General features: G+C 46.6%; 1 protein-coding gene across 15 annotated transcripts in view; it reads right to left on the bottom strand.

Moving 5' to 3' along the window:
- DGKG (diacylglycerol kinase gamma) overlaps positions 1-27,041 on the bottom strand; it is a 213,030-nt gene that overhangs the window by 30,397 nt on the left and 155,592 nt on the right. For all 15 annotated transcript variants that reach the window (XR_006718463.1, XR_006718465.1, XR_006718466.1 and 12 more), the window contains one exon: positions 17,505-17,682. Coding sequence is in view for 1 of the 15 variants with exons in the window: in XM_045502671.1 (XP_045358627.1) it covers positions 17,505-17,682 (178 nt within the window). In the remaining 14 variants the exon portion in view is untranslated. The remainder of the gene's footprint in view (positions 1-17,504; positions 17,683-27,041) is intronic.

Genomic DNA, 27,041 nt, shown 5'->3' with positions numbered 1-27,041 from the left:
TATGCCACCATTAAGATATTTACAACATCTCAAAAACATTAAATACGCATATAATGTTAAGTGTGAAGGTGACATATAAATGTATTTATGCACAGCATGCTTTCAGTTATGTAAAAATGTGCATAGGAGAAAAGGACAAATGCCCCTAAAATCTTAACAGTGGTGAGTTCTGGATAATTAGATTAAAGGTCATTGTTATTTTCTACTTGATGCTTTTCTACATTTTTCATATCTTCTCTAAGTGTGTATTAATGTTATAATTTAAAAGTCATTAAAAAAAAGTATCAGCTGACTGCTCTTCCTACTTGCAAATGTGATGTGAACTCCCTGGCTTCATGCCCCAGGCCTATCCCCTTCTGGCAAGAGGCTGCCTCTGCAGTTTTATTTCCTGACCCTGTGGGCTAGTACCTGCTCCAGACATACACAACATGCAGTTCTCCAGTAAATCCTCCTGTTTCCCTCCTTTGTGCCTCTACACATGTCGTACCCCTGCCTGAAATGCCCTCTTCCACTCCTACTTGTTCATCGAAACTCAGCTCAAATGTCATCAACTTCAAGAAGCCTCCCTTCCCTCCCATGCCTGAAGTTTGGTTTAGATCCTTCTCCTCAAACTTTCCCAGCTAGACGTGGTCAAAGAAAGAACAAGGAGGTGGATGTATTGGCAGTGGGTAAGAGATGGCTGTAATACTGACTGTAGCATAGGGTCTAGTTTGAACAGGACTAGAGACAAAGGACTGGAGGAAAAGGGAGAAGTGGGGTGAGAGGCAAGAGGAGTTCTAGGAGCAGGTGTTCTGAGACAGCGGGAGACGGAGGGATGGAAAGAAGTGCTCTGAGCCATGCTAGTAGATGACAAGTCCCTCCTGTGGCCCCAGCTGGGCAGCTGAAGAAGATGGGCATTAGGGTCAAGGTGAAGTGAGGCTAGGTCAATGGTTCCCATACTTTGTCGCATGTTAACATTGCCTGGAGAGTTTTTGTCAACAATGATGGCCTGATTGCATCTATTCCAGTTCAATCAGAATGTGTGGGCCTGGGAGGCAGGCATCAATGTTTGTTTTTAAAGATTCCCAGGTGATTCCAAAAGGCAGCACAGTTTGGGAGCCACCGGGCTAGGTTGTTAGGTGGTTCTCAAAGTGTGGTCTTGTAGCAGCAGCAGCATCCGCGTCGCGTCAACCAGGAACTTGTCAGAAACACAAATCCTCAGGCCCCACCCCAGACCTAATGAATCAGAAACTCCGGGGATTAGGCCCAGTGGTCTGTGTTCTAACAAGCCCTCTGGAAGATTTTGAGGCACGCTCAAGACTGAGAACCTGAGCCTTAGGCAATAAAAGTGCCCAAAATATATGCAAGAATTAGAGTGAAAAAGAATATCAACAAGTTACTTCCTGACTACTTTGATCTAGAGCTTTTTTCACTTGAAAATTAGGAGTTAGGAATAATAATAGTGACCTCAAGTGTGGTTATGAGATTAAATGGCAGAGTTGAACGTTAAAGTGCTTGGCCCTTTAGAGTGGGCACTAAAATCTATTAGTTTCACTTTCCTTTTCTGCCAGATTCAGCCTAACGACTCCCAATCGTCTGTTTATCTACCCTCTTAGAGCTGTGTACAAGTGTCCCCAAACCCTCACATTCAGGCTAAAACATTTAAAAAACCTTCAATGGTCCTCTAGTTTCACACCTCCACACAGAGACCTCAAATCCAGGTGAACTTCAGATTAAGTGGGCGACCCACTAAGTCTGTTTTTCCCTCCAATCTCTTCCCTCACTCTGTTCCTTTCCCTACTTCTTTGATCTCAACAGCCCCATTTTGCTTTTCTTTCCTTAGTCCTGCCCACTTTTGGGAGGAGGGGCTGGAGCTCAACACTGACAGGTAAAGCTGGCAGAGCATTCAGAACTAAGGGGCACATCTGATCTGTCCACTCCCTTCTTCAGATGCATCAATGGCTCTGGAAGCCCAAGGAACGGTGTCTTGGCTCCTTAGTCAGGTGTGCAAGGTCATTTACTGGTTGGCCCTGTGTCATACACAGGTGTCTCTCTGCTTGGAGAACTCCTATTTGCCCTCTGGGGATGCGCCAGGCACCATGCTTCTTCCTTCTCCTATGCTCAGACAGTGGATCTCACCCAATGACAACTGTTTCTGAACATATTACTCTCCCAACTCCACTGAGAGTTGAAAGCCAGGATGTTTTCCTGTTTTGTTTATCTTTGTAACCCTAGCAACTAGCCCAGCCCTTGGCATATAGAAGGTTCCCAATTAAATGTTTGTTGAATAGACTGAATAAGATACATGCTTTAGTGCCAAAGACCTTGACAGTTTGACCTGAAAGAAGAAAAAGATAGTGATTAATAATAATAGTAACTACCTGTCTAGACTGAACTGGATAACAGGCTTTCCATGAATTAATTTATTTCATCTGCATATATCAGGTAATGCTGACCCAGTCTGGTTTTTGCCTCTCTCTCTCTTTTAAATATTTTGAGAGAGGAGAGAGAGAAAGAACGAGTTGGGGAGGGACAGAGGGAGAGAGAGAATCCCAAGCAGGTTCCATGCATGCCTGGTGCAAAGCCTGACTTGGGGCTCAATCTGACTGTGAGATCATGACCTGAGCTGAAATCAAGAGTAGGATGCTTAATTGACGGAGTCACCCAGGAGGCCTTCCCCTCTCTTTCTTAATGCATAATTTTTATGATCATTCTCCTCTTGGCTGCTGGCTCACATTAATGAAAGTTCAGTCGTTTAAAATGCAAGGGAAGCTCAGGATATATATACGTGTGTGGCATGATTCAGACTTCTAGCTTGCTGTGCCCTAGGGAAGCATGGGAGATCCTCAGCCTAATGGGATGCCTTGCTACCCTCAACCCCACTCCTACCTTGTTTCCCCTTCAGTCAGTACTCCAGGGTTCGGGTCTGAGAGCTGCAATGGGGAGCCCAGGGAGCCAAGCAACCCCTAGTGGATGTGCTGAAATCCTACATGATGGTACCCAGAGAGTTTCTGAACCATCCTGTCATATGGGCAAGGAAGCCTGCCCCACATCCTGGGGTACCTGTATAATCTAATAAAGCCTGTGGGTGCCGTCCCTTTACCTGGGTTATAGTAGCACAGGTGAACTAGGATGTTAGGTATCATTTCTTTGGGCTGGATTCCTATCCACTTGGTGGGGTAACACTGGCTAGCTAATGCCCATCTGAAGCTCTTCCTGGCAGGGCTCTGTGTCTGACTAATTAGAAATGCAAAAAGGAGTTTGTCACTACTTAATAAATGGCTTCTGATAGACAACTAAGGAGTCCCAGGGTTCAAGGGAAATGGTGAGAAACACTAAAGGGTCTTGAGTTTGGGACTAACAGCTTCAGCTTAATCTCTGTGTCTACATAGGGCAGGTTATTTGTCTTTTCTGAGTCTGTTTGCTAAGCCTGCCATAACACAAGCCCATCGGGCTGGGTGGCTTAAAACAACATACATTTATTTTCTCACAGTTGTGTTGGCTGGACAGCTACGATCAAGGTGCTGGCAGGGTGGGTTTCCCCTGGGGCCTCTCTTCTAAGCACGCGCATCCCCGGTATGTCTGTCTGTGTGTCTAGATCTCCTCTTCTTTCAAGGACACCAGTCAGATTAGGTTAGGGCTGCCCTAACTGCCTCAGTCCATCTTAGTCACCTCTTTAAAGGTCCTGTCTCTGAATGCAGTCACCTTCTGAGGTAGAGGATTAGGGTTTCAACATAGGAATTCCGGGGGGAGACAAAATTCCCCCAGGTCCCTGCCCATAACAGACACAACAATAAAACCTACTTCATGAGTTATTTTGCGGACAGAAGAGGTACAGGATGTGAAGGAGCTCTGCAAACAGCAGGAAGAAATGTCCCTCCTCACTCTGTTAGGGAGAAGTTGACATGCAGTGGAGGGTGGGGGTGGGGGTGTGGGACTTTCTTACTCTCTTCAGAAGGAGAGGACACAAGTGGGGCTCTGCCTTGTGGTGGGGCCAGGTTCAGTCCCCACAGTCCAGACAGGTGAGTGGTAGCTGGTAGGCCTCTCTCAAACTTGGCCTGCCAAGGCGTGTCACGTGTCACCTTGGGCTCCTCTCCTGCCTCCAAATTTCCATGGAAATGGGCCACGTGCCCTTGGTGGTTCAGGCACCCAGAGCCTTAAAAGCTAAGCACTGAGCAGATTGCCTCAGCTTCCCACTGGGTCTGGTCTGTGCAGATGAAGGACTGCTCCTGGTGAAAGAGCTTCAAAGCCAACTTAGAAGCCTGGCAACCTGAAAATAGCCTGGGGGCGGGGAGATGGAGAGCCCCACAAGACTGTTTCTTGATTTTGGGGGAGGGAGGGGCTCTGGGGTTTCCGTGGGCACCAAAGGGTGGGTAAGGAAAGAGGCTTTAAGTGACTTATAGGATCTTCACCTGGACACATTCCCACCTGGCCTCTCAAAGCACCAGGCCCTTAGGGATCCCAACCATATCTGACCTGAAGAATAATCTAGGACCATGCTTTTCCTCACAATCCTAGCTCGGACATGGGGTAGAGGCAGAAGGACCTTTGCCAGAAAAATAAGCAGGCAGGAGGGCTCATTCCCTGGCATTCTGTAAACCCAACATGAAGAATGTGCTCCTGAGACTAGCTGTGGGGCAGAGACCTACATCGAATACTGCTGCTTGGCACCCACAAGTGTCATTACCTCAGGAGAAGTCACTTAGCTTTTCTGAGTCTGTCTTTTATCTGGAAAATGTAGATACAGTAACCCACTGGCAGGGTTGTGGTGAGGTGTAGAAGTGATGCAATCAGAGGCCCTGCACAGAGAGCACACAGAAAGCCCTTAAGAAACAGTGGCTGTTATGGGGATTTTATGTTTCCTTAGAAAGGGGCGACCTCAGAATATCCTGTCTTTGCTACATGGTGAGTGGCCTTCTGTGGATGGTAATTGACATGACCCAGAGAAGGTATTGCAGGAGGCAAAAGAAAGAGGGAGAGGAAGATATGGAAGGTGGGGAAGAGGTACGTAAGAGAGGAGAAGGTAGGGGGAGAATGAAGTGCTGAGGAGGAGAAAAGCAGATGTACCATGAAGGCCAGAGGTACTGTGACCTTGAACTTTTAGGATGACTGTCCTTCCTGGCAAATGAAGCATCTCTATTACCACTCTTTGACTCTAAAGCAGGAGATTCAGCATTTTATTTGCAAATGAGTTCCTTTAGTTCCTTTTCTTCACCTGCATGTGTGTGTGTGTGTGTGTGTGTGTGTGTGAGAGAGAGAGAGAGAGAGAGAGAGAGAGAGAGAGAGAGAGAAAGGAGAGAGGGAGAGAGAGAGAGAGAGAGAGATGGAGGGAGGGGGAGAAAGAAAGAGAGAGAAAGAGAAAGATACAACCTCATAGTGATCCACTATTCCTGGCCTGAGCAAGGAAGAGTAGGGTTGGATCTGGAGATACTTCAGGCATAGTGTTGATACCCTTGCTAGTGAAGCACCTCCTTTGAGGGGAGTGTCCTTTGTGTCCTGCTGTTGTCATACTGGCTTGCAGGTTTCTTCTACTCCCAGGGGTCTGTTTAAAGCCCAATAAAAGTGTCCAGAGAGTGTTGAGTGGTCTTTGCCTCTGGAAAATCCAGATGGAAGCAGATCGGAAGGAGAAGCAGCCTAGAGCCTCTGCTTTCTAAAGAGGAGAGGCTGTAGGCTCGGAGGGAAAGGGAATGTGTTGATCTAGCAGGCAGGCGCTGGGATTTCTGTCTCTGCTCTGGCTGTCTAGTTGTGTGGCCCTGGGCAAGTCACTTTCCTCCTCAGGGCCTCTATTTTCCCTGATTTGGCGTAGGGGCATTCTACCCTTCAAGTCTGTTGGAGCTGTTCCAACAAAAGTAGAGTCTGGATTTCCTGACTGTCTGGGTCAAGAACAGATTGGCAGCAATCTTTACCACTCCTTACACTGTGCAGAAGTCAGAACATTCTGTGCAACCCTACACTGAGGCGAGAGAAAGAGTTAAGCGCAGGCTCACAGTGGCCATTGTTGTTGGTTCCTGAAAGCCTGCTGTGTGGTGGGGTGGGGAGGGAAAAGTGGGGCCTCCATTCTGTGTGGCTTTCTCTTTCTGGGTTAGGCAGGGCTCTGAAGAAAGCTCTGTATTTTCTGGAAGGGGGGGCATCTAATCCTCTCTATGCATAAGGGTCAGGTGCTTCAGAAGGGGAGAGGCAGTGTGCTGGAGAATTCCTCAGGAAGAAATGATCTCCTAGAAATCGCTCTGAAGCGAGCCTCTGACATCATCATGCCTCTAAGAAAAACCAAGAGTGAGAAGGTCTTTTGAGGTCTGGGAGGCAGTGGAGGTACAGGGAATCTTGACCTGGTGGTCCCAATGAAGTCATGAAGAAAATGACCATTACTGAGCACAGACTCTAGGCCAGGCAGGCCTAGAGCTTTACAAAGGTTATGCTTTTAACCCTCACAGCAACTCTGTTAGATAGCAACTATTATCTCAACATAAAAAACTCCTGAGGCTCAGTGGGGTTGAGAAGCTTGCCTAACGTCACAAAGCTGGTGTGTGGTACAGCTGGAATTCAAACCAAGGCTTGTTTGACTCCAAAAATAAGCTCTGAATAAAGAACTCAAGGCAGAGACAAAATACCTTAGAGTGACAGGGTGTCTGAGGGCAGGGAAGTGAGCATGGAGGGGGTGAGCCTCTTCTTGGCTCCTCTCAGGGAAGACTTCTTGGCTGCACAATCTTATTAAATGGAATGATGACTTTCTCGGCTTGAATGTCAAATGCTATTGTTGGTATGTTGTTGGTAATTGTTGGTGTATTGTCTGGCTTTACTTTGCTCATGGAGCTTGAGAAGCTCCAGGTACAGTAGATGTAATGAAATCAATCAATTAGTGGTGAGATTTTCCAGTTCAACTCAACCTGATTCTCACGCATGACACATACAAGGTACGTTGCAGACATCTACACCCACCAGGCTAATCACAGCTCAGAGAGATAAGCACACCACCCACCTGCCCCAGAAAGGCAAAAGCAGAGAGTTGTGATCAGAGAGACTTTTTCTGGTTGTTGGGTCAGGATTGGCCAGAAACGGGGGTGGGGGTGGGTGGGGGGGTGGGGGAGGGTATTGTGGTGTATATGGAGAGAATGCCATGTTTGGAATACTAGGACTTGGCTCTAGTCCCAGATCCATCAATCAGTGTGGCCTTGGACAGGTGAGCCTCATTTTTCTAATTATAAAGTGTTTCTCAAGGGTGTTGTAAGGGATTAAGATGAGATGAGGAGTATAAAGTATTTCTCACATCTAGTGTTAAATTCAAATAGATGCTTAACAAGTATGGGGCAAATCGGCCTGAAAACGGATCGAGTGTGCTGGAGGTGGAAAAGACACAGGTTCCAGTGTAAGGCGTCCATTCTGTGAATGTGTTGGGGGGGGGGGGCGGCGGTCTGCTGTGGAGGCTGACGGGAGAGGGCGGGGGTGTGGGCAGAAGCTGGGATCCTGTTGGCTGGTTTGTGGGGAGGGAGGAACCACGCACGTGGCAGCGCCCCCTCTGTCTGACCCATACTCTTGTTGGCTTTTGTTCCTTCTTCCTTTGGGCCACAGCCTCCCGGTTCCGGACCTGAGAGCTGTAAGCCTGCATCATGCATTAGCATCTGAACAGGTCTCCTGCCACCAGTCCCCTTTCCTGTCCCCTAACCCAAACTGCATACTACTCTCCCATCCTATTGCTCCAGGCTTACACCCCGTCACCTCTTCCTCTCCTCCTATTATTCGAGGATCATGATCCAATTCTGTGGCACATTACTCCAGGGTCTCTATCTCTCTGGCCTTCCCTTGTGCTACCTCTACACGCTAGTGCTCCAGCCCGCCTTCGCCTCTTCTCCCTCACCGTCTTTTCAAATCCTTGCCAGCTTCAAGTATGAGCACACATACATCGCACCTTGCTCATTCATTCATTCATTCATTCATGCATGCATCCACTTATTCTTACATCAGATATTTCCCGATCACCTCCTAGATGCATGGCACAGTACTGGCAGCTGGGGATCAAGTTCCTAAGGAAAGCCTTTTTTTTTCTTGCCTCCCACACCCGTATGATACTGTTTCTGCCACTCCATGGCGCTTGCCTATCATACCAGTGCTAACACTACTGTTCTGCATAGATCTCCTGTAGGTAGACTGTGAACTACTGGAGGTCAGGACACATCCCACTCTTGGTTGCATCTTCCACAGCACCTGGAACACTGACAGTACTTGAAGGCAGGTTGAATCCAGGCTCTATCATGTACACCTTTCTTGGGCCGCTTATCCCCATTAACCTCAGTGTCCTCAGCCGTAAAGTGGATTAAATACAGATGATGTCTGACTTGCAATTTTTAGAAACCATACCTCAAATTTTGAATCCCAGGCCAGTGATATGAGGTACCATACTGTCTCAGGATGCTGGGCAGGGGCAGCAAACCACAGATCCCAGCCAGCCACACGATCACAGGGTACACAAGTGATACATGACAACCCTTCCATACCCAAAGAGCCATTCTGGTTTTCAGTTTCAGTACAGGATTCGTTACATTACAAGAGATAGTTCACACTTCATTATAAAATAGGCTTTGTGTGAGATGGTTTTGCCCAGCTGTAGGGTAGTGTAAGTGTTCTAAGCACGTTTAAGGTAGGCTATGCTGCGATGTGGGTTAGGTAGGTTAGGTGTGGTAAACGCATTTTGAACTTACAGTATTTTCAGTTTACAATGGGATTACTAGGATGAAACCCTGTCATAAGTCCAGGAAGATCTATAATTAAATATGCAACCCCATAAGTAAGTGCTCAGTAAATAACACCTCAGTATGTATTTATCGATAAATTGAGGACATGAAACACTTCGTACCCAAATTAGGAACAGATCAAGGGCACCAATGTTCAGGCTGTGTGGAATGTGTGGCCAGCATGGAGTTCTGCTGTAGGCTGGGTCTTAGGAGATGCCTGATATTAAATGGCTAAAAAACTGCTACAGAGAAACAGGGTCTGGTGTGTGGGCCAAGATGGGGCAAACAGAAGAGGAAAAAATCTAAGGTAGTCTAGGCCCTCTAGTCTAGAAGTTTCCTCTGCATGTGAAAAATGAAAGGTTCAATGGCTCTGTGGTTCTGTTTTGAGCAGCAAACTTCCTAAGGCAGGAATTAAGTAGAAGTTTGACTGCAGCTTGACCCTGTGTGAACAAGTTTCCCCCACCCTAGAGATGATGAGGCAGCCTCCAGAGGCACATTCTATCTTGCCAACCCCTCCCAGGTCTTGGTTGGGGATGGGGTGGGGAAGAGGAGGAGACACAGCTGGAGTCAGAGCCCTCTTGATTCAGAAGTCAGCTGAAGAAGAATAAAGGGTTGCTTTTGTTTAATTTCCAGTGAATTTAGTTGGGTCAGGGACAGCCAGAAATGAGGGGGCTGGGGCAGGTACTCTGGTGTGTGCAGAAAGAATTCCACCTTGAAAGACTAGGACTTGGGCTCTAGTTCCAGATCCACCAATTTGTGTGACCCATTGGGCGGGTCCATTAATCTCTCTGGGTCTCATTTTCCTAATCCATAAGGTTTCTTCTTGGCATTCTTAGGGGGGAGCCGCTAGGCTCACCAGTGCAGTGCTTCTCAAACTTTGATACACACATGATCACCAAAGGTTCTTGTGGAAACCCAGATTCGGCTCCAGCAGGTCTGGCCTAGGACCCGAGAGTCTACATTTCTGACACTGTCGGGTGATGCCCTTGCTGCCGGTTGTGGACCATATGAGGTTCTGGTGCAGAAACCGGGCAAATCCAGCCTGCTGCTGCTTGTTTGTGTAAATAAAGTTGTATTGCAGCACGGCCACGTCCATTCATTTGTGTATTGTCCATGGCTGCTTTCACACTAAGTGGACAGAATCAGATAGTTGCATCAGAGACCTTATGGCCCACAAAGCCTAACTATTTTAATAGTTACTATGTGACCCTTTACAGGAAAAGTTTGCCGATCCCTGCTCTAGTGTACTGGGAACTGGCCCATGTGAGCTAAAGGACCTGCACTTCAGTATGGGTTTGGCCAAGGGCAAGCCATTTTACCTTGCTGGTCCTCACTTTCCTTATCTAGAGGGCACAATGATCTCTAGATTTCTAAGAGACCTGGGATTCTGGAATTTCAATGCTACATAGAAAACATTCTAGTTTCTATAGAAACGGGCTTCTGAGAACTAGGCTGTGTGGCCTTCATTTGGAAGCTGCAATAAAGCATACCTGGTCCACCCCGCAGATCCCCCAGACAGCCCTGCCAGGTGCCCTGAGAGCCACACCTCATGTAGGGTCAGCGGGGAACAGACAGGGGCCTGGAGAAGGGAAGAGTGAGGATTGGGAGGTGGACCCCCCCCCCCCCCCCAGCCTCCGGTACAGGCTGATGCTGGCACAGGGGCCCTGGAACATCGTGCCCTAGCACCCACCACACACACAAATTCCACTTTGCTGAGAGATCAACTCAAACACTAACTCACCACTCCAGGTGCCCCTGACCCTGGGTGCTTCCGGTCAACTAATATTAACTAAGACCTTTTGAGGTCTCAGAGACTGTGTCAGGCACAAGAATGTAGAAGGAATTGCGACACCTGGAGCTGAAGAGCTCACGGTCGGGTGGCAGACACCACGTAAGGAGAGAATTGTAGGAGAGTTCCACAGTCAGCCGTGAAGAGAAATGCGTGACTCTGGGTCTCCAGCTTGGGCCACGGGTGATGCCATTAACAAGAAAATGAACATGGACAGGGGGCAGCAGGCTTTCAGAGAGATGGAAGGGTGTATAAAGAGGGAGAAGATAACGCTTCATTTGGGGCATATTGATTCCGATGTGGGCACCTGAAGGACTGAAGGACAATGCTGTAGTTTCCTGTGAAAGGCAAAGCAGAGTTTCTTTGTAGGCCTGCAACGGATTAAGAGGAATGACATGTATGTTGCCATGGTTACTTCCCAGCGCCGAGGGGAGTCCCACTACACACCCAAGTACCCCCGGCTCTTTAGGGATAACTCGCCTTGCTCTACCTCAGCCCCCAGGAGAGACCTTAGCCAGAAAGACCTCTGTGAAATGCACACTTGCTGGAAACATTTCTACTTTCTCTTAACCCCAGTGAGCAGTAAGTGGCTGACTACTGCTCATTATGACTATCTTTCTGGTCAGAGCTCCACCAAATTGGAAAATTGGGAACCTCCAACTCTGGACAGCTCCTGAACCCCACAGGCCACTTTCTGTCATGGTTTCATACAAGTGAAAAGGACGTGCTGAGAAACAAAGAACTCACAAGTTCACATTTATTTTCTTGGCTCATCTGAGCTCTGGCTCCTCACCTGGGAATGTGAGTCTGAGATGGCTGGCTGGCGGCCCATGCCATCGCTTTGAGATTTAGGGGATGGTCCACACATCAGTGAAAATCTACACGGGCACAGCGTGGAGGCAGAGAGAACGATGTGTGCCTGTAAAGTAGTAGGTCAACCAAAGTGACCCTTCCCAGGCAAGACCTCTGCATCTGGGCAGATCTATGATGAGGCATTTGCCAGGAGGGGGCCTGTGTGTTGCCTGCTCAGTTGGTTTGAATGAGGCATATCCGTGAGCTACACTGGCTGGCTGGTCTCCCTGGGGTTCGGGGTAGACATGTGACTCTCCTTCTTGGCATTTATCTCGGATCCTAATCACGTGCCTGTGGATTATTTTATTGAGGCCTGGCTCCCATACTCCCTAAGGGCTATAGGGACTGTGTCTGTTTTTGCTCATCATTGTTCCCTGGTGCCTGGCACTTGATAGGTACTTCGTAAGTGTGTGCTGAATAAATGACAGAAAGCCTGTCTCCACTGCTGGAAAACTGACGTGAAAGTCTGGGGAGACTTGCCCTCTCCGTTTGGAACCTTGTCTAGGATACCCTGTGTGCAGTTCAAGTGGGATGCACTAAGAAATCACTGAGAAAAATGTTGTTTTAATATCAGATAGAGGAGCGTAGGTGTGGGTGATACAGCCTGAAGGCTATTGCTGGTTTAAGGCTAAAGGTTGGATTGGGGCAGACATGAAGCTCAGTGAAGAATTGGGAGAAAATGTGTAGGAAGTCCCCTCATTCGTATATAGGGTGGGGCTAGAGGGAAACAATGGCGGAGCTCCCCAGGGCTTTGCACGGACTGATCCAGCTTTGTGTCATGCCCTTGGTGCTTCACCTGGATTCAAGACTTGGCACCCTTGTCTTTATCTTGATTCACTGGAGAGCCAACTCAGGGGTGACTTCCATACTGGAAGTAATAGCCATATGAACTCAAGCACAGTGCCAACAAATAACCCTAGAGTTACAGGTTGTCAGAGCCATAGGTAATTGAAAGATAATCTAGACCTCATTTCTGAAGCAGAGGTTAATTGAGTGAAGCTCTAAATCTGGCCCCTTTCTTATCACATACTAAATATTTATCACCCTCCATTTATCACTTAACAATAATTCTGATTACTATTGATCAAATGCTCACCATGTTCCAGGCACTCTCCTAAATGCTCTACGTGGATGATCTCATTTAACTCTCAAAACAATGCTGAGGGAGAGAGACTGTAATTGTTTCCACTTTGTATGGATTGAAATGGAGGCTTGGAGAGATTAAATGACTTAACCAATGTCACATGGCTGATGGTGGGAAGGCCTGGGTCTTCCAACTTCTAGTTCAATGTTTAGTCCCTTATCCTACCTACACTGACTCCAAGTCCTCAAGATATATCTGAATTACTTATTTGCAGATCGCTTGTGCATCTTACTTATCAATTAAGTTTCTAATGGTATCATGAGATGAAACTCTCAGCTTCACAAATACTCACATATAACTCTTTAAAATACATTCCTTTTTTTTCCCCTCCAAGATTGTCTGCTAAGTGCCTGTTCCTGTCCAGCTCCAGAATCAACTGCCCGCTGTGCTGGCAGACCAAAGGCAAGATTCCTTCCCCTTCTTCCCTACTCCCTCCCTCCAAAAAGCATTTCTGTAGAACAATGTGAGCCAGGTAGGTAGGATGTTAGGCTTTGAAGGGAACATAGAGATGAAGACCACATGCTCACCATTTTCCAGGCACTGGCAAGAGAAAGAAATGAGAAGGCAACCCATAATCAGTGTACTGTCAAGACAGGAAGCTTAAGTGCTCTAGGAATTCAGAGGCTGGATTCACTTCCAGGGGTGCCACCAGAAAAGAGGCAGCCTTTGACACAGGCCTTAAAGGAGGAGCAGAATTTCCACAAGTATATGTGGAACTTTTCCTTGGACTGGCATATAAACATTTCCTGTTTTCTCAGTGCCTGGCTTGTACAATATACACAGTAGGACCTCAGATAAATTTTCTGGTTGGACACTAGCCATTTGGGGCTAGCTAGGAATCATGGTCTTGGTTCTGATGCTACCACTGAACATAAATTGTATAAGTCCTACCCCTTCTCTGGGTCTCTTGTTTTTCCCCAGCTATGAAATAGGGATGTGGAGGGGAGTGGGTATAACCTTACTCATGGGTTCTGGTTAGGATCACAATAAGCTAATATATGCAAGACTATTTGCAAGCCAAAATGAAAGATTTGACAAATGGAGGAGACTCTCTGTCACTATTCTTATTGGTGTTATAAAAACTAGGGGTGCCTGGGTGGCTCAGTCGGTTAAGCGTCCAACTTCAGCTCAGGTCACGATCTCGCGGTCCGCGAGTTCGAGCCCCACGTCGGGCTCTGGGCTGATGGCTCAGAGCCTAGAGCCTGCTTCAGATTCTGTGTCTCCCTCTCTCTCTGCCCCTCCCCCATTCATGCTGTGTCTCTCTCTGTCTCAAAAATAAAACGTTAAAAAAAATTAAAAAAAAAAAACTAAAAAGAACCAATGTCCATGTACTGCTTATTATCCAACAACTTTTTTTTTTTTTTTTTGGACTAACTACACTGGGTCAAGCAGTGGGGATACAAAGAGGAAATAACAGCCAGCCTCCATGCTTGGAACATGAAAGGTCTAGGAGATGCCGGTACAGTTGATGGTATAAGTTTAATGTGCTAGGACAAAGGCTGGGCTGGACTTTGGCAGGAGCTCTGCTCCTTTTTAGTGATAGTAAAGGTAGACGGCAATGCTAAAGATAAGAACTTCAAAATCAGAAATTCAACTGGTATGCTCCAGAATAAACTAGGATTAAGGGTGAGGGAATTTCTTTTTAAGAGCTTCTACTATGTTCCAGACACTTTCACATCTATTATTCTCATGACAAGTTAGGTATTTTTATGCCCATTTTACAGATGAGGAAGCTGAGACTCAAGGAAGTTGGGTTTATAAAACCAGAAAGTGTAAAGCCTAAATGTAAACCCAAGTCATTCAATTGCAAGCTTGGTGATTTTCCCAGGACTCATTGTGTTCTAAACTATGCAATGTTTTCATAGAACTCATCCCATGCTCATCTTGAATGACCTTATTTCTTGGATTACTTTTCTAAGGAGAAAGACTGATCTGTGATGACAGAGGTTTGACAGTAACCTCTTCTACTGTCATTTCCTCTTACACCTCCTAAGATAAGTTGCTTCCCTCTGATTGCGCTTTCCTGACTTTTTCTTCACCTCCAATCCCAATGAAATTGCCAAGGAGTAAAGAATCCCAGCAAATGAAGAGCCTATAGAGAGAGATACTTGCCTTCTCAGTGGCTGGCCTATAAAATGTGAAACAAAACACACTGAAAGATGAAAGGAACCTGCCATACAATTTTGCTCAAAGAGCCCACCTAGACCACAACCTGTCCATTCCTTAATTTTGCAAAGCCGTGAAGAACCCATGATCTATAGGAGTCTATGTGCTTGTCACACTTGCCTATTTTACAGATAACAAACTGAAACCCACAAGAGTGAAAGACCTGCCCAACGTCACACACTAGTGAGAGGCAGAGTATGGATTGGAACCCAGGTCTCTCGACTCTCAGGCCGATGCTTTTCTACTAAAATAGGTTGTCTCTTTAGCTTCCTGCCCCCTCCCCCCATTTAACATCTCAACGTAAATGAGATCATGGCCCTTTCAAAAGGAAGCTCAATGCTGCTGTCTCTGTAAAGCCCAGAAGCCAGGCCCCCCTTTGGACTCGGCTCTGATCAGCTTATGTTTTCATCTAAAGAACAGGAAGTAGCTTCAGTTTTAGCTCTGATAGCACATTCTGGGGGTGGGAAAAGGGGATTTGGGGAAGAGAGTTCCTGTAGATGATGGTCAAGAGCAATCAGCAGACACATTACCCTTGCTTAAAGGGGAAGATACATGATCATATATGTAAGGAGAAGATAAGGGTTTTATCTTTGAGTCCTAAGCAGAACACATCCTCAGCAAGAGCTTCCCCATGCCATGGATGGGGGTAAGGGGAGGATTCTCCCACGATTCTGTTCTAATGGAACGGGTTGTCAGGGTGGGAGTTAGGGTACGAGCACCAGGGTGGGAAAGTCTGCATAAACTTTCTATAACCTCCAGTGCTTCCCCCACCCTCTGCCAGCACCCACAACTTCCCCTGCCAAGGGAGGAAGAAGGAACACATTATTCAGTTTAATAATTTATACAAATTGAAAAGTTTACTGGGTAAAATAAAGGGGACTTAGGAGAGCAATGGAGAAATTAAAATTCCTGAGTCCTCTCTCAAAGGGTGGAGGTGTGGAGATGATACCCCTTGACGACCTTGACTTGGAATATAACAATCTGATTGTATAACAGATGGGTCCCAAATAAGCAAGTAACTCCTCCCTTTGTTGGTCAGCCAAGTTTTGTCTCCTATGGTAAGATCACATCCAATCTGAGCATTTGCAGCCTGGGACATCAAAGAATACAGACCCAGATCCACGGATACTTTGTCTATGTTAGTGGTTCTCAAATCTGGCAGCCCATCAGAGTTGTCTGGGGTGCTCATTACAAATTTAGATTCCCAGGAACCAACACAGAGACTATTGGGTAGATCTGGGCTAGAGCCCAGGCATCTTCATTTTCAACAAGCAGGCCTGGTCTAAGAACCAAAGATCTGGTTCAACCCCATTCATTTAGCTACCAAAATTTTACATGAGATGCTGGTTTTACAGCAAAGAAAGCTGAGATGCCAAAAATAGGTTAGTGCCAGTACTTGGACTGGAACCCAGTCTCCTGGCTCTTGATGTGGTATCTCTGTCAACACCTTCACACATGGCTTTCCTCCCTCAGCTCACCAGTCCATTGAGAACCCCTGAGGATCAGGGTGGCCATTCATCCAATCCATAGAAGATTCAGAGCTGCCCAGGTACTCTGATTGAGTTCCTACCTGGTTCATTGGTGGAAATGGCTGGTAAGGGGTAGGGATAAAGGTGTGTTCTATATCCTGGTGGGTTAATAGGGGAAGGTCCAGCTGATGGCTTCTAAGGCATACTATCCCATTGCTCTGGTCAGAAAGAACAGTCAGTCCATAGAAGCAACCTGCTGTGTCAGAGGAGCCAGGGGGGCTGGGCTGACGGGGGAGAGTAGTGGCAGATGAAGTCGCTGAGGTAACATGAGGCCAGACCATCTAGGGCCCTTTAGGCCACATATAGATCTTTGGCTTTTGCTCTGAGCCACTGCAGGATTTTGAGCCAGAGAATGGCATAATCTCAGATATCTTCCCAGGGGTACTCTGATGCAATAGTGAGAACAGACTCTGCAGGGATGGGGTAGAAGCAAGGAATCCAGTTAGGGGGATTTGTAGTGATCCAGGGGACAGCGGATGGTGGCTCAGATCAAGGTGGCAGAAATTCAGTGGTGAGAAGCGACGGGACCCTGGATGTTTTTTAAAAGTAGAGCTAACAGGTTTTCTGATAGACTAGATATGAGATGTGAGATAAAAGGGTGCCGAGTGTTTCCGCTCGAGCAATGGGCAGGCTGGAGTTAACATCAACAGAAATGGAGAAGTCTCTGGGTGGAGAAGTTTTGTGGGAGGGACATCAGGAGTTCAGTTTTAGATATGCTGAGTCACTGACACTCACGTGGTATTTAAATAAAGTCTCACGCCTGGATGAGGTCATCAAGAGACTGAGTACAGACAGAAAAGAGGGTTGAGTCCCTTGCCTGTGGACCGCCAGCACCAAGAGGTTAGAGAGATGGGGAATCAGAGAAAGAGACTGAAAAGGGGTAACCAGTGGGGTAGCTGGAAAACAGGAAGGTGTGGAATCCTGAAAGCAAGTGAACAGTATTATCAGGAACAAGGAGAGATTGGGTCAAATGCTGCTGATGAGTGAAGTAAGATCAAGTTTGAGAAGTGACCATTGGGTTTAGTTATGCGAGGACACGGGTAACCTAGAGAGCAGCATTTGACTCCTGACCTCACAGATCCCCAGTTTGATCACTGACTGTCATTTAGGGATCCCTTATTGTTATCTTCTCTTCTCAATTAGGTGGTAGATTTTGCAACAACAGGGATAAGTCAGCATGGCCCCAAATGGGTCCTTGTTGGGCTGTAGGACCTTCTAGAGCCTGCTGTTGGCCCTGATACAGTTTGCTAATAGGCCCACCTGAATACTCCTTTCACTGGGACACTGACCTAGAGCAATTTTCCTCATGCCTTGCTTACCTTGGATGCAGAATTTCAGTTCCTTGGGGTCAGTGACGACTTTCCTGCTTTCCCGTATCACAGCCCGGTTCTTCTTGGTTTCTCCCCAGAGATTGGTGCCTCCGTACATGCTGGGAATGTTGAGAATGGCAATGCCCTCAAGGAAGATGTTGCTCAGGTCTACCCCAACCCCGTCACACTGAGGGACAGAGAGAAAAGGTCACTTGTTAGTGTTCTCAGTGTATCCCAACCCAAGGCTGTGTGTGTGTGTGTGTGTGTGTGTGTGTGTGTGTGTGTGTGTTTATGCACATGCGCATGTGTGGTGGGGGCTCTCGTGAAGGGCGTGACAGGCCCTCAGTTACCTGCCTGCCTCTGTCAGATGCTGAATCCTGGGCAAAGCTGACGAGCCCTAATGCTTTGGCCACTGTAGTGGACTGGGGGAGATGCGATCCTGGTCGGCTCTGAGGACTAGAAGGGCCCAGAGGTCCTCCATAGATCTAGGGGGGCTTCAGGGATGATTCACAAGACAACTGCAAACCTGTTCTCATTATCATCTCATTATCATCAATTCTGTCTTTGCATAACCACTGTGAAGATACGGTGGGACGCTGAGCCCAGAACCTTAACGCATAGTAGATTTTCAACAAAGGACAGAGAAGTTCACCTCACCCCCTCCCTTTTTATCCCCCCTGTGAGAAGCACAAGACTTTAAGAGTTGGAAGGCTTTCAGATACAGCATGGGGAATACAGTCAATGGTATTGTAATAGCACTGTATGGTGACAGATGGTAGCTATGTTTGTGGTGAGCACAGCGTAAGGTACAGAGTTGTTGAATCACTATGTTGTACACCTGAAACTAATGTAACACTGTGTGTCAACCATACTTCAATAACAAAGGAAAAAAGATCTGGAAGCCTTTCAGAATTCGCCTGTCTCCCGTATCTGCATTTTAAGTGCAATTTTGGCATATGTGCTTGCTGACGCAGCAGAGTTTCTCTATTCAATCTCCACCACCCGCATCCCCCGCCAGGTACAAAAGGCCAGAAGGCTTGAATCTGCCTGTCTCACATATCTATAATCAGTCTACTTTTGGCATACTGTTTACCAATGCAGCAAGAAATATATTAGCTCTGATCTTTGTTCCTCAGGATTGGAGGTAGTTTACTTCATTCACAGAAGGAAAAAAAACTAGACCCAGAGAGGTGAGCTAAGTTATTCAAGGTTGTACAGCTGATGATATAAAGAAGCAGGGTTTCAAAGTTAGGGAATTTGACTGTAAAGCCCAAGGTCTTTATCTTATTTATTGTGAGGTAGGAAAAATGCAAAGTATGCAATAAAAATCCACTGTCTTTGAGGTTACCTACAAATCTAAACTTCCAGAGATTTCTCAACAGAGGAGGAACAGGAAGGCTTGGCTTGTTGCCATTTACATTTGCTTACCTCCTGATTTCTTCAAAACTCTAATTTATGGCACCCTATCATCTCCATGGCTTGTCCCCCAACTACGAAATGGAATGCAGTGAGCTTCTCTGGTAATCAGAAACTCACTTCTTCTCTGGGAAATTCTGATTATTTGAAAGGTTGCTTCGTTATGTTGAACCAGATTCTCTTCCTGCTTCTACCTATTGGTCCTATTCTCCCTGCTAAAGCCAGACAGATTGACCCTCCTTTCTCCTCCATGGGGACAGCCCACCAAATACAAGATGACAATCATTACCATCACTGTTCATACGTACTAAGCACTGCCATATGCCAGGTTAAGCTTTCGTACACATCTCACGTATTACCTTAATAATCTTGGCTATCCCCTGTTTTATAAGTGTGGAAATGGAGACAAACAAGTGGTTAAGTAACTTGCCCAAAGTCACACAACGTACAAATGTAAGCACATAGATTTGATGGCAGGCAGTCAGAGGCTAAGTCCTAAGGGCTCCACCATTAAGTTGTGCATCCTCTGGGCTGAACACTGTCAACTCTCTCAGCCCCTCCTGTGGGCCTTGGTTTTCAGACTCTCCCCATCCTGGTTGCCCCACTCTGCACAGACTGTTGTTTGCCACCCTCCTATTCTGTATGTCCTCCAACACTGAAAAATAACACCAACCACAAGATCTGATGGCACAGGAGGCCATGGCAGGATCACTTCCTGGGGCTGGGTTCCTCTAACTCTGCCATTTCCCAGAAATGAGATAATGAGGGAAGCCCAGGCAAGGGTGCAACACGTGTCCCTCTTTATCATTATCCTTATGGTTAAATATGACCACAGTTGCACTAGCTCTTTTGTTAGCAGCTAGATGACAGCTGAATCACTTCAGCTCGAATGGTGGTTGTCTCAGACACTCGGACCCTCATCCCATTATCTACTTCTCAGCCAGCTCTTCCCTATTGTGAATGTGTATAGGTATTTTTTGGTAAGTTTATTTATTTATTTTGGGAAATAGTGTGTGTGTGGGGGGGGAGGCGGGGGGAGGGGAGAGAGAGAGAGAGAGAGAGAGAGAGAGAGAGAGAGAGAGAGAGAATCCAAGCAGTCTCCATGCTGTCAGTGCAGAGCCCGATGCAGGGCTCAGTCTCATGAACTGTGAGATCATGACCTGAGCTGAAATCAAGAGTCAGATGCTTAACCAACTGAGGCACCCTGTGCCCCATGTAGGTATTTTTAAAAATAACTTAGACATAGGGCTTTATATTGTTGTCAATCAATTTCATCTGGTTCTTAGCCTAAGCCCCCCTCTGTCCATCTGGTTTATTTTAAATCCTTATTCTATGACCCCTTGCCATAGGCTTCGTATCATTTGGGGGTTAAGTCATTAAAACATGTATGTAAAGGGCAAAAGCAGGGACCAAGCCCTCTCTCTGGTCAGTTTAAGACAGCAGACACTGCTTAAACAGCCCACGAGGTGTGGCTGCCCTACCGGGGCTACATCCTCTGGACTGTCAGTCTATTTTTCATTACAATGTAGAATCATGGATATTAAAAATGAGAGTGCCTTAAAAGAACATGTCCCATCTTTCATAAATGAGGGCCAGAGAAGTTTAGGAACTTGCCTGTGGTCACTCAACTTACTAATGGTGGAGCCAGATTAGTATCTAGGTCTCCAGACCTCAATCCTGTAATTTCTCCACGAAAGCATAAGACTGTGCTGAGATCCAATGGCATTTCCTAAATGACCACCCTACAACCTCTACCAGAAAAGGAATAAGAGGACACATATTAAATCACTAATACCTGTGTGCAAAGGGCAAAGAGTTGGTTAATAATTTATTCCAGAAACTTGCCAGGGACTGGCATGTCTCCTTTTCTACTTTTCTGAAAACTGGGACATCTGTCCATTTGCCTCTCATTGGATCAATCCCACTCTGTTTTCTAGATTTGTCAAAGTGGCCCCTGAATGACGCGTATGTAGGTTTGTCCAGCAACTTGGATTCTATTTTCCAAGGCCAGTTAGTTCTCTACCGCTCTGTGTTGGGCTGTGGTATCCACCTTTAGCATCTGGCCTTCCATTTTTTGTTAGGGCTACTCTCTCTTGAAAAAGATAAAAACTCTTTTGGAGGCAAAGTCCTAATGAGCTATCCTTTCCATGTTCTTTTTTGCTTCAAACATCATCTAACATGCTGCTTGGCCTCCAACTTCAAGTTGAGTTGCTTTTGTGCATTCACACCTGGCTGCATGCCCACACTTTGCTTTTGCACGTATGTGTACAGTCCCCTGAAAGCATCGGCTTAAGCCAGTGCTCCCTGTGACTGTCATGGTTATTTTTAAAACTCTTTTCCTTTTTCTTCCCAATAGAATTAATGAATTGTTCAAAATTTACTTTGGAATATCTTCTATTCCTTCCATCCTTTACACACACACACACACACACGTATATATATATATGGATGTTAAAAAGTATATATATATATATATATATATATATATATATATATACACACACACACACATACTCTGCACCCAACTGTATCTTCCTATATCCATAACACCTCTGAGACAAAACGGCCACTTTCCTTCTTGGCTATAGTTACTTCCACATCATCTCAACCTACTTTTTGTTGGTTAAAATGTCCCTTCCCTTCCAGAGGTGATAATAATAGTATTAGCAGCTTATGTTTGGCAAGAGCTTCCTTGTGCACTGTGCTGGTCCCTCCCCTGCAGTCTCTCTCGAGACCCTCAGGGGCACCACTGCTACCCCCAAATGCCAGGGCCTTAAGGGAGCACCTTAGTGCTTGCTCAAATCCACACAACTTGCCCCTCTATAAGCTGGCAGAGCTAGGATGCAAACCCAGGCAGTCAGATGCTATATCCCACTCTGGAGACGAAAGAGTCAATGAGGCAAATCAGGACTTTTGCTGATGCTAGACTTATAGCAAAATTAAACTCCAGCTGTTGTCTGAATAATTGAAATCTTCCCACCACTAAGTCTTGCAGAGTACTTAGAGCAGTGCCCGGCACATCGATGTTGGATACCAGTATTAGTTCTTGCCTCTGTGCCAGCTTTGTTAAAAAAAAAAAAAAAAGTATACCACTAGCACAGCACAGCCCTTGGCACATGGTATTCCAGAGTCATCTTTTTTTCCCTACTGCAGTTCTAAGTGTACCCTGTCCCCTCCATCGCCAGTCATAACCAGCTAGAAAGGTTAGCTATTAACTTGGTAAGTTGCTAACCTCTCTCCAGAAGAGCAAACAGTCCTCCCTCTGCTTTCTGATAGATTGCCCCCTTCCCCCATTATGTCTTGGGTCATGGGCAGACCGGGGCAAATAGAAGAGATGGGAGGAGCCTAGGGGCTGTTGGACAGTAGGTGCCCCCACCTTTGGAATGCACCTATTTGAAAAGTGAGAGGCAATGCAGTGTCTTGGAAAGAGCTCGCCTGGCCTTGAAGACAAAGAGATAATGGATTTAAATCTTGGCTCTGACTCTGGCGGCTGTGTGATCTCGCGATGGTTCCTTAACCTCTTGGAGCTTTAGTCTGTCATCTGTAAAATGGGGGTGGGGTGGTGGAGTAACTCTCACTTTAAGGGTTTGGTTGGTCTCTGGAAGGCAGTAGCATTCCAGAACTGTCTACGTTGTTATTACAGTTAATAACAATATTAACTGTGCCACGAGGCATATTTCAGCCTGAAATCATTGTCCCCCTACCTGAGGCCTTGCTAGAAGAATTTTAATGGCCTCATGGCCCAACCCAAGCTTGTGAGGGCCTTGTCAGCCCATACCTGCATGTCCGTTCTCCGGGGTTCTTGGCCTAGACATCACACATTGATTTCTTTCAGAATCCCAAGCCCATGTAGGTCTTGGGAAAGTGGAAAGCTGCGGTGCCGGATTTGGGAAAGTGGAGCCGAGGGTGGTACACTGTCGGCTTAAATAGAACATCGGCCTGGGGCTGCTCCCGGGCGGGTTCCTGAGCTAAATCCTCCAACCAGTTCCATGACGTCATTGGGCCCCCTCCCCCTGCTCCGGCCCAGGGGCTCCAGGGGAGAGCGCAAGGAGGGCGGCGGTCCCTGCGCGCACTTTAGCCTTCCCTAACCTAGGACTGGGCTACCAGGCTCCCCTCCAAGCCGAGGCTGCGCTGAACCCAGGTATTTATAGCCTGCTCTGGGGCCGAAACAGAGAGCTCTTGTCCCCGGCAGCGAGCGCACACACGCCCGAAGTCGTGCGCACAGTCACACTGCGACGGCGGGCCGCCTGGGTCCGAGGCGGCGCTGCAGCCACGGGGTGGGGCGGGGAGCTTCGAGTCCAGCTCGGCTCCTGCGCCCTTGGAAGCCGTTCAGGAATCTGCCGGAGCCCCGGCCCGGAGCGGTCCGCGCCCGCGCCCGCGCCCTCCTCCCAGGCCGGACTGCGCCGTCCCGCAGCTGTCGGCGACGTTCAACACTGCCTCCCTTGCGAAGACAATACCCACAGTTCTGGTTTCTTTGTGAGCCGGGGTTGGTTTGTTTGGTGGGGGGCTGGCTAGTGCGTAAGCAACCAGAAGGCTGGGTTAGGAAGCCGAAGCGCACGCTTCCGTGCAAATGCAAGGCACTGCGAATACGTATTCATCTGTCCCTCCCAACCGCGCTATGCCCCACTTCCCCCACCCCACCCCCCGGCCTTGATCTCTTGGATCCCTAAAATCCCCATCATTCTGGGCAGATCCTGGCACCCGCCAGGATCTCCGTGCGCCCCGAGAGGGGCAGAGAGCCGAGGAGATGAGGGAGGCATTGATGCTTCCCTGCCCTGGCTGAGGGCTTTTCCGCGCCCCAGTGCCTGCCGGCCTCGTTGACCTGAAAAAGGCGGCGGATCTGAACCTCCTCCCTGCTGAGCGAGGCCGCCTCCATTTCAGCCCTGTCGATCCTATTTCTGAAGGTCCTCAGAGAAGGAGATCCCATAATTTACTTGATGACCTGTTTCAGTTTTTAGCAGCTAGGAAATTCTCCCTTCTTCTAACCTCGATTCACGGTGCCACGGATTACGTCGAATTTTTCTGCTTTAGAACGCAGATTGTTTTTGTTTCATCCTCTTGCGGTTGGGCTGTGTCTGTCTGCTCTCTGGAATGACCCCTCCCAGGCCAGATCGGAGAGGTAACCCAGGCCCCAACGGCTCTGGGGCGTTATGTCCCCGTTAGACTTGACATTCTCTTTCTTGCGTTCCCTGCCACTGCCTTATCTTGATTTGTTCCTCCCATCTTTGAGGACTCCTTCTTAGTCTTTCTTTTTAAATCTTTTTTTATTATGGGTATTTTTAAGTACTTAGGAAAGTAGAATGAGAAATCCCATGTACCCCAAATGTCACCTTCAGCAATTAGCAACTCACAGTTAATTTCTCCAGTTCATTTCCCCATCTCCATACTGAATTCTTTTATACGAAATTCTTGATAGTCTATCATTTCATCTATACATACTTCTGTATTATGTTTAATGATTAGTCTTAAAAAAAAAAAGAATTACCCCAATATTATCATCACTCTTAAAAAGTAACAATTCCTTAATATCAATAAATATCCGGTAGCTGTTCAAATTTCCTTGATAATCTCATTGTTAAAAATAATTGGTTTGTCTAAAAGGTCTATAGATTTGTTTGATATGTCTCTTAGCTGTCTTTTGATCTATAAATTCCCTGTCCCTTTTTCCTTATATTTTAATATTTATTGAACGAAATGGGTCAATTGTGCATACAAGTCACTTCAGGGTTATTGAAATGTAGATTCTGATTCTGGAGATCTGAGGTAAGGCCTGAGACTGCATCTGTGTGTGCTCCGGGGTGACCCTGATGCTAGTGTGAGGGACCACACTTTGAGAAGTAAGGCTGTAATGTTTCCCAGACTCTGGATTTTGCTGATTGCATATCTGAGATGTCTTTTAAACATATTCTCAGTTTATCTCCTGTATGTCTGTTATATTGGTACTTCTAGGTTTAGAGGCTTGGTCAGATTCAAGGCTGACATTTTACATCAAATGTAATCAATCAGTTAAATGTCTAAAATTTGAGTACAGTTGACACTTGAGTTGACTTTTTGTCAAGACTACTTTATCAGTGGGTGTATTTCCTAGTGCATCTCATTAGGAGGTTATAGTTTGCTTGTCTCATTTTTTTTTTTTTTTTTTTTTTTGTGATGTTCAGATTTTTAGTGGGTTCCAGTGTGGTCAACCTGAATCCTCCATTATAGAACTCTTAATTACTGGATGATGCTCTTTGTCTAGGCCCATTATTATAGTCCCTTAGTGGAAGGATACCCTTGAGGACACTCTAGTACCCCTTCTGTGCTTTTCTTTGGGATGTCTACAAATGTCATTTTCTCCATGAATTCTTCACTGTCCACTCTCAAAAAAAGGATCTCTCTCTCTTCCGAATCTGTGTTCTCATGGAATCAAAGTTTTAAAGGGTCATTCAGTCCAACCACTTCATTTTATAGATGAGAAAAATGGAAGTTAAATTGGAATGGCCCAATGTCACATAGCTAATCAGAATCAGCAGATCTGACATTAGACTTTTGGTCATTTGGATTGGCAACCAACAGGTCATGGGTGATTTTGTAAAGAGCGATTTTGGCAGCTGGATGAGGGCCTAAGCATAGAATCTTAGCATGGTAAAACCAGATGGATATTAGATCTGGTAACCTCTAATTACCAAAATGAGAACAATGAGTCATACAGTTGGTAAGTGACCTTCCTAGATTACACACCTAACTCTTGTAAGAGCTAGGGTTTAACTGGGGACTGCAGGGTGGGTAGGCGTAGTAGTGAGGAAACAGAGTCAGAACAGCCATGTGGTTTGAGGGCAAATGGGGCTGGAGAGAGAAGATGGAATCTAAAGGGTAATATGATTGAGGAGAAGGGTTTTCATGGATGTTTGAGGCAGAGAAGATACTCAATGAATGAATACATGTTGGATAAATGCACAGAGGGAGGAGGACGTTGGGAGTACCCAGGGTGGAAGTAAATGGAGTGGAAAGGAAGTGGCGGACATTGGTCTGAGGAGGATACTGGAGTCCTTTCCTACTCTACTGAGTGAGAAATGGGGGCAGGGGTGTCTTTTGAAGAGTGAAGTAGGGAAGTACCGGGCAATGTCTAGGGAAAACGATATTTCAATTACCGTGGGGAGGAAGAGTGAGGGCTGAGGAAGAGGTGGATGATATCCAGACACACTTGAATAGGTTCTGAAGGGCTGAGAGGAGGATGAGCAGGAGGAGAGGGTGGCCTCACCTGATGCTGGGGCTCTATGTCAGAGCCTCAGATATACACTCAAGGGTTGGCTGACATCAAGACCTGACCGAGATCCTCCACCCCCTTTTTTGAGGGAACAGGATTCTGAGGTATTAGGCAGAAAGAAAGCATCTGCACCACCCTGTACAGCCCCAGCCTCCTATAGGGCCCAGGTGAGAATGGGGGTGGTGCTCACTTACAGTGGGAACATTACTGCGTTGGTAGGCAGGGAGGGTGTTCTCTGTGAATTGCCTTGGCAAGTTGGAATGTAAGTTATACTATGGGGAAGGCTAGGCACAGGTCCAAGGTGTCCTTCAGTTTGAAAAGAGGAAAGTTGCTGAGGAAGAGGGTGAGCTGGATCCTAGAAAAGGCCTGTCATGGTAGCTGAAACTGGTCTGCACATAGGCCACAGAGTTGGGCCTACCTGCTTTTATTTCTGGACTCATTCCCTAAACTGCCAGCCACCTCTTTTCAGCATGTTAAAATCCTACCTTTCCAGCTCAAAACCTATCTCTTCTATAAGGCTTTTCCCAATGCTCTCGGTAGAAACTGATCTTTTCCTTCTCTGAATTTTCATTGCTTTGTTTTTCTCTCAAATGTGGAATGCACATTCTGCTATGTATTATTCGCCTGTCCCCAGGAGACTTTCGGCTCCCAGAGGATAGGGCCCATATGTTACACAGCTCTATGTTTTCCATAGTACCTGGCATGCCTTATCCACATTAGACGCCCAATATAACTATTTGTTAATTGAAAGAAAGAATGCGTGGAGAAATCCCCAAATGGAAAGGTGTTCTTTAAAGAAACCTGACAAGGTTTCTTTCCTTCTAGATGAATTTCCACAACTTCCAAGGATGAATATGTGGACCGAATTAAGTAGACATCTGAAT

The sequence above is a fragment of the Leopardus geoffroyi genome, chromosome C2 (genome assembly GCF_018350155.1).
Source record: "Leopardus geoffroyi isolate Oge1 chromosome C2, O.geoffroyi_Oge1_pat1.0, whole genome shotgun sequence".
Classification (NCBI taxonomy): domain Eukaryota; kingdom Metazoa; phylum Chordata; class Mammalia; order Carnivora; family Felidae; genus Leopardus; species Leopardus geoffroyi.
This window is presented reverse-complemented; position numbering and strand designations above follow the sequence as displayed.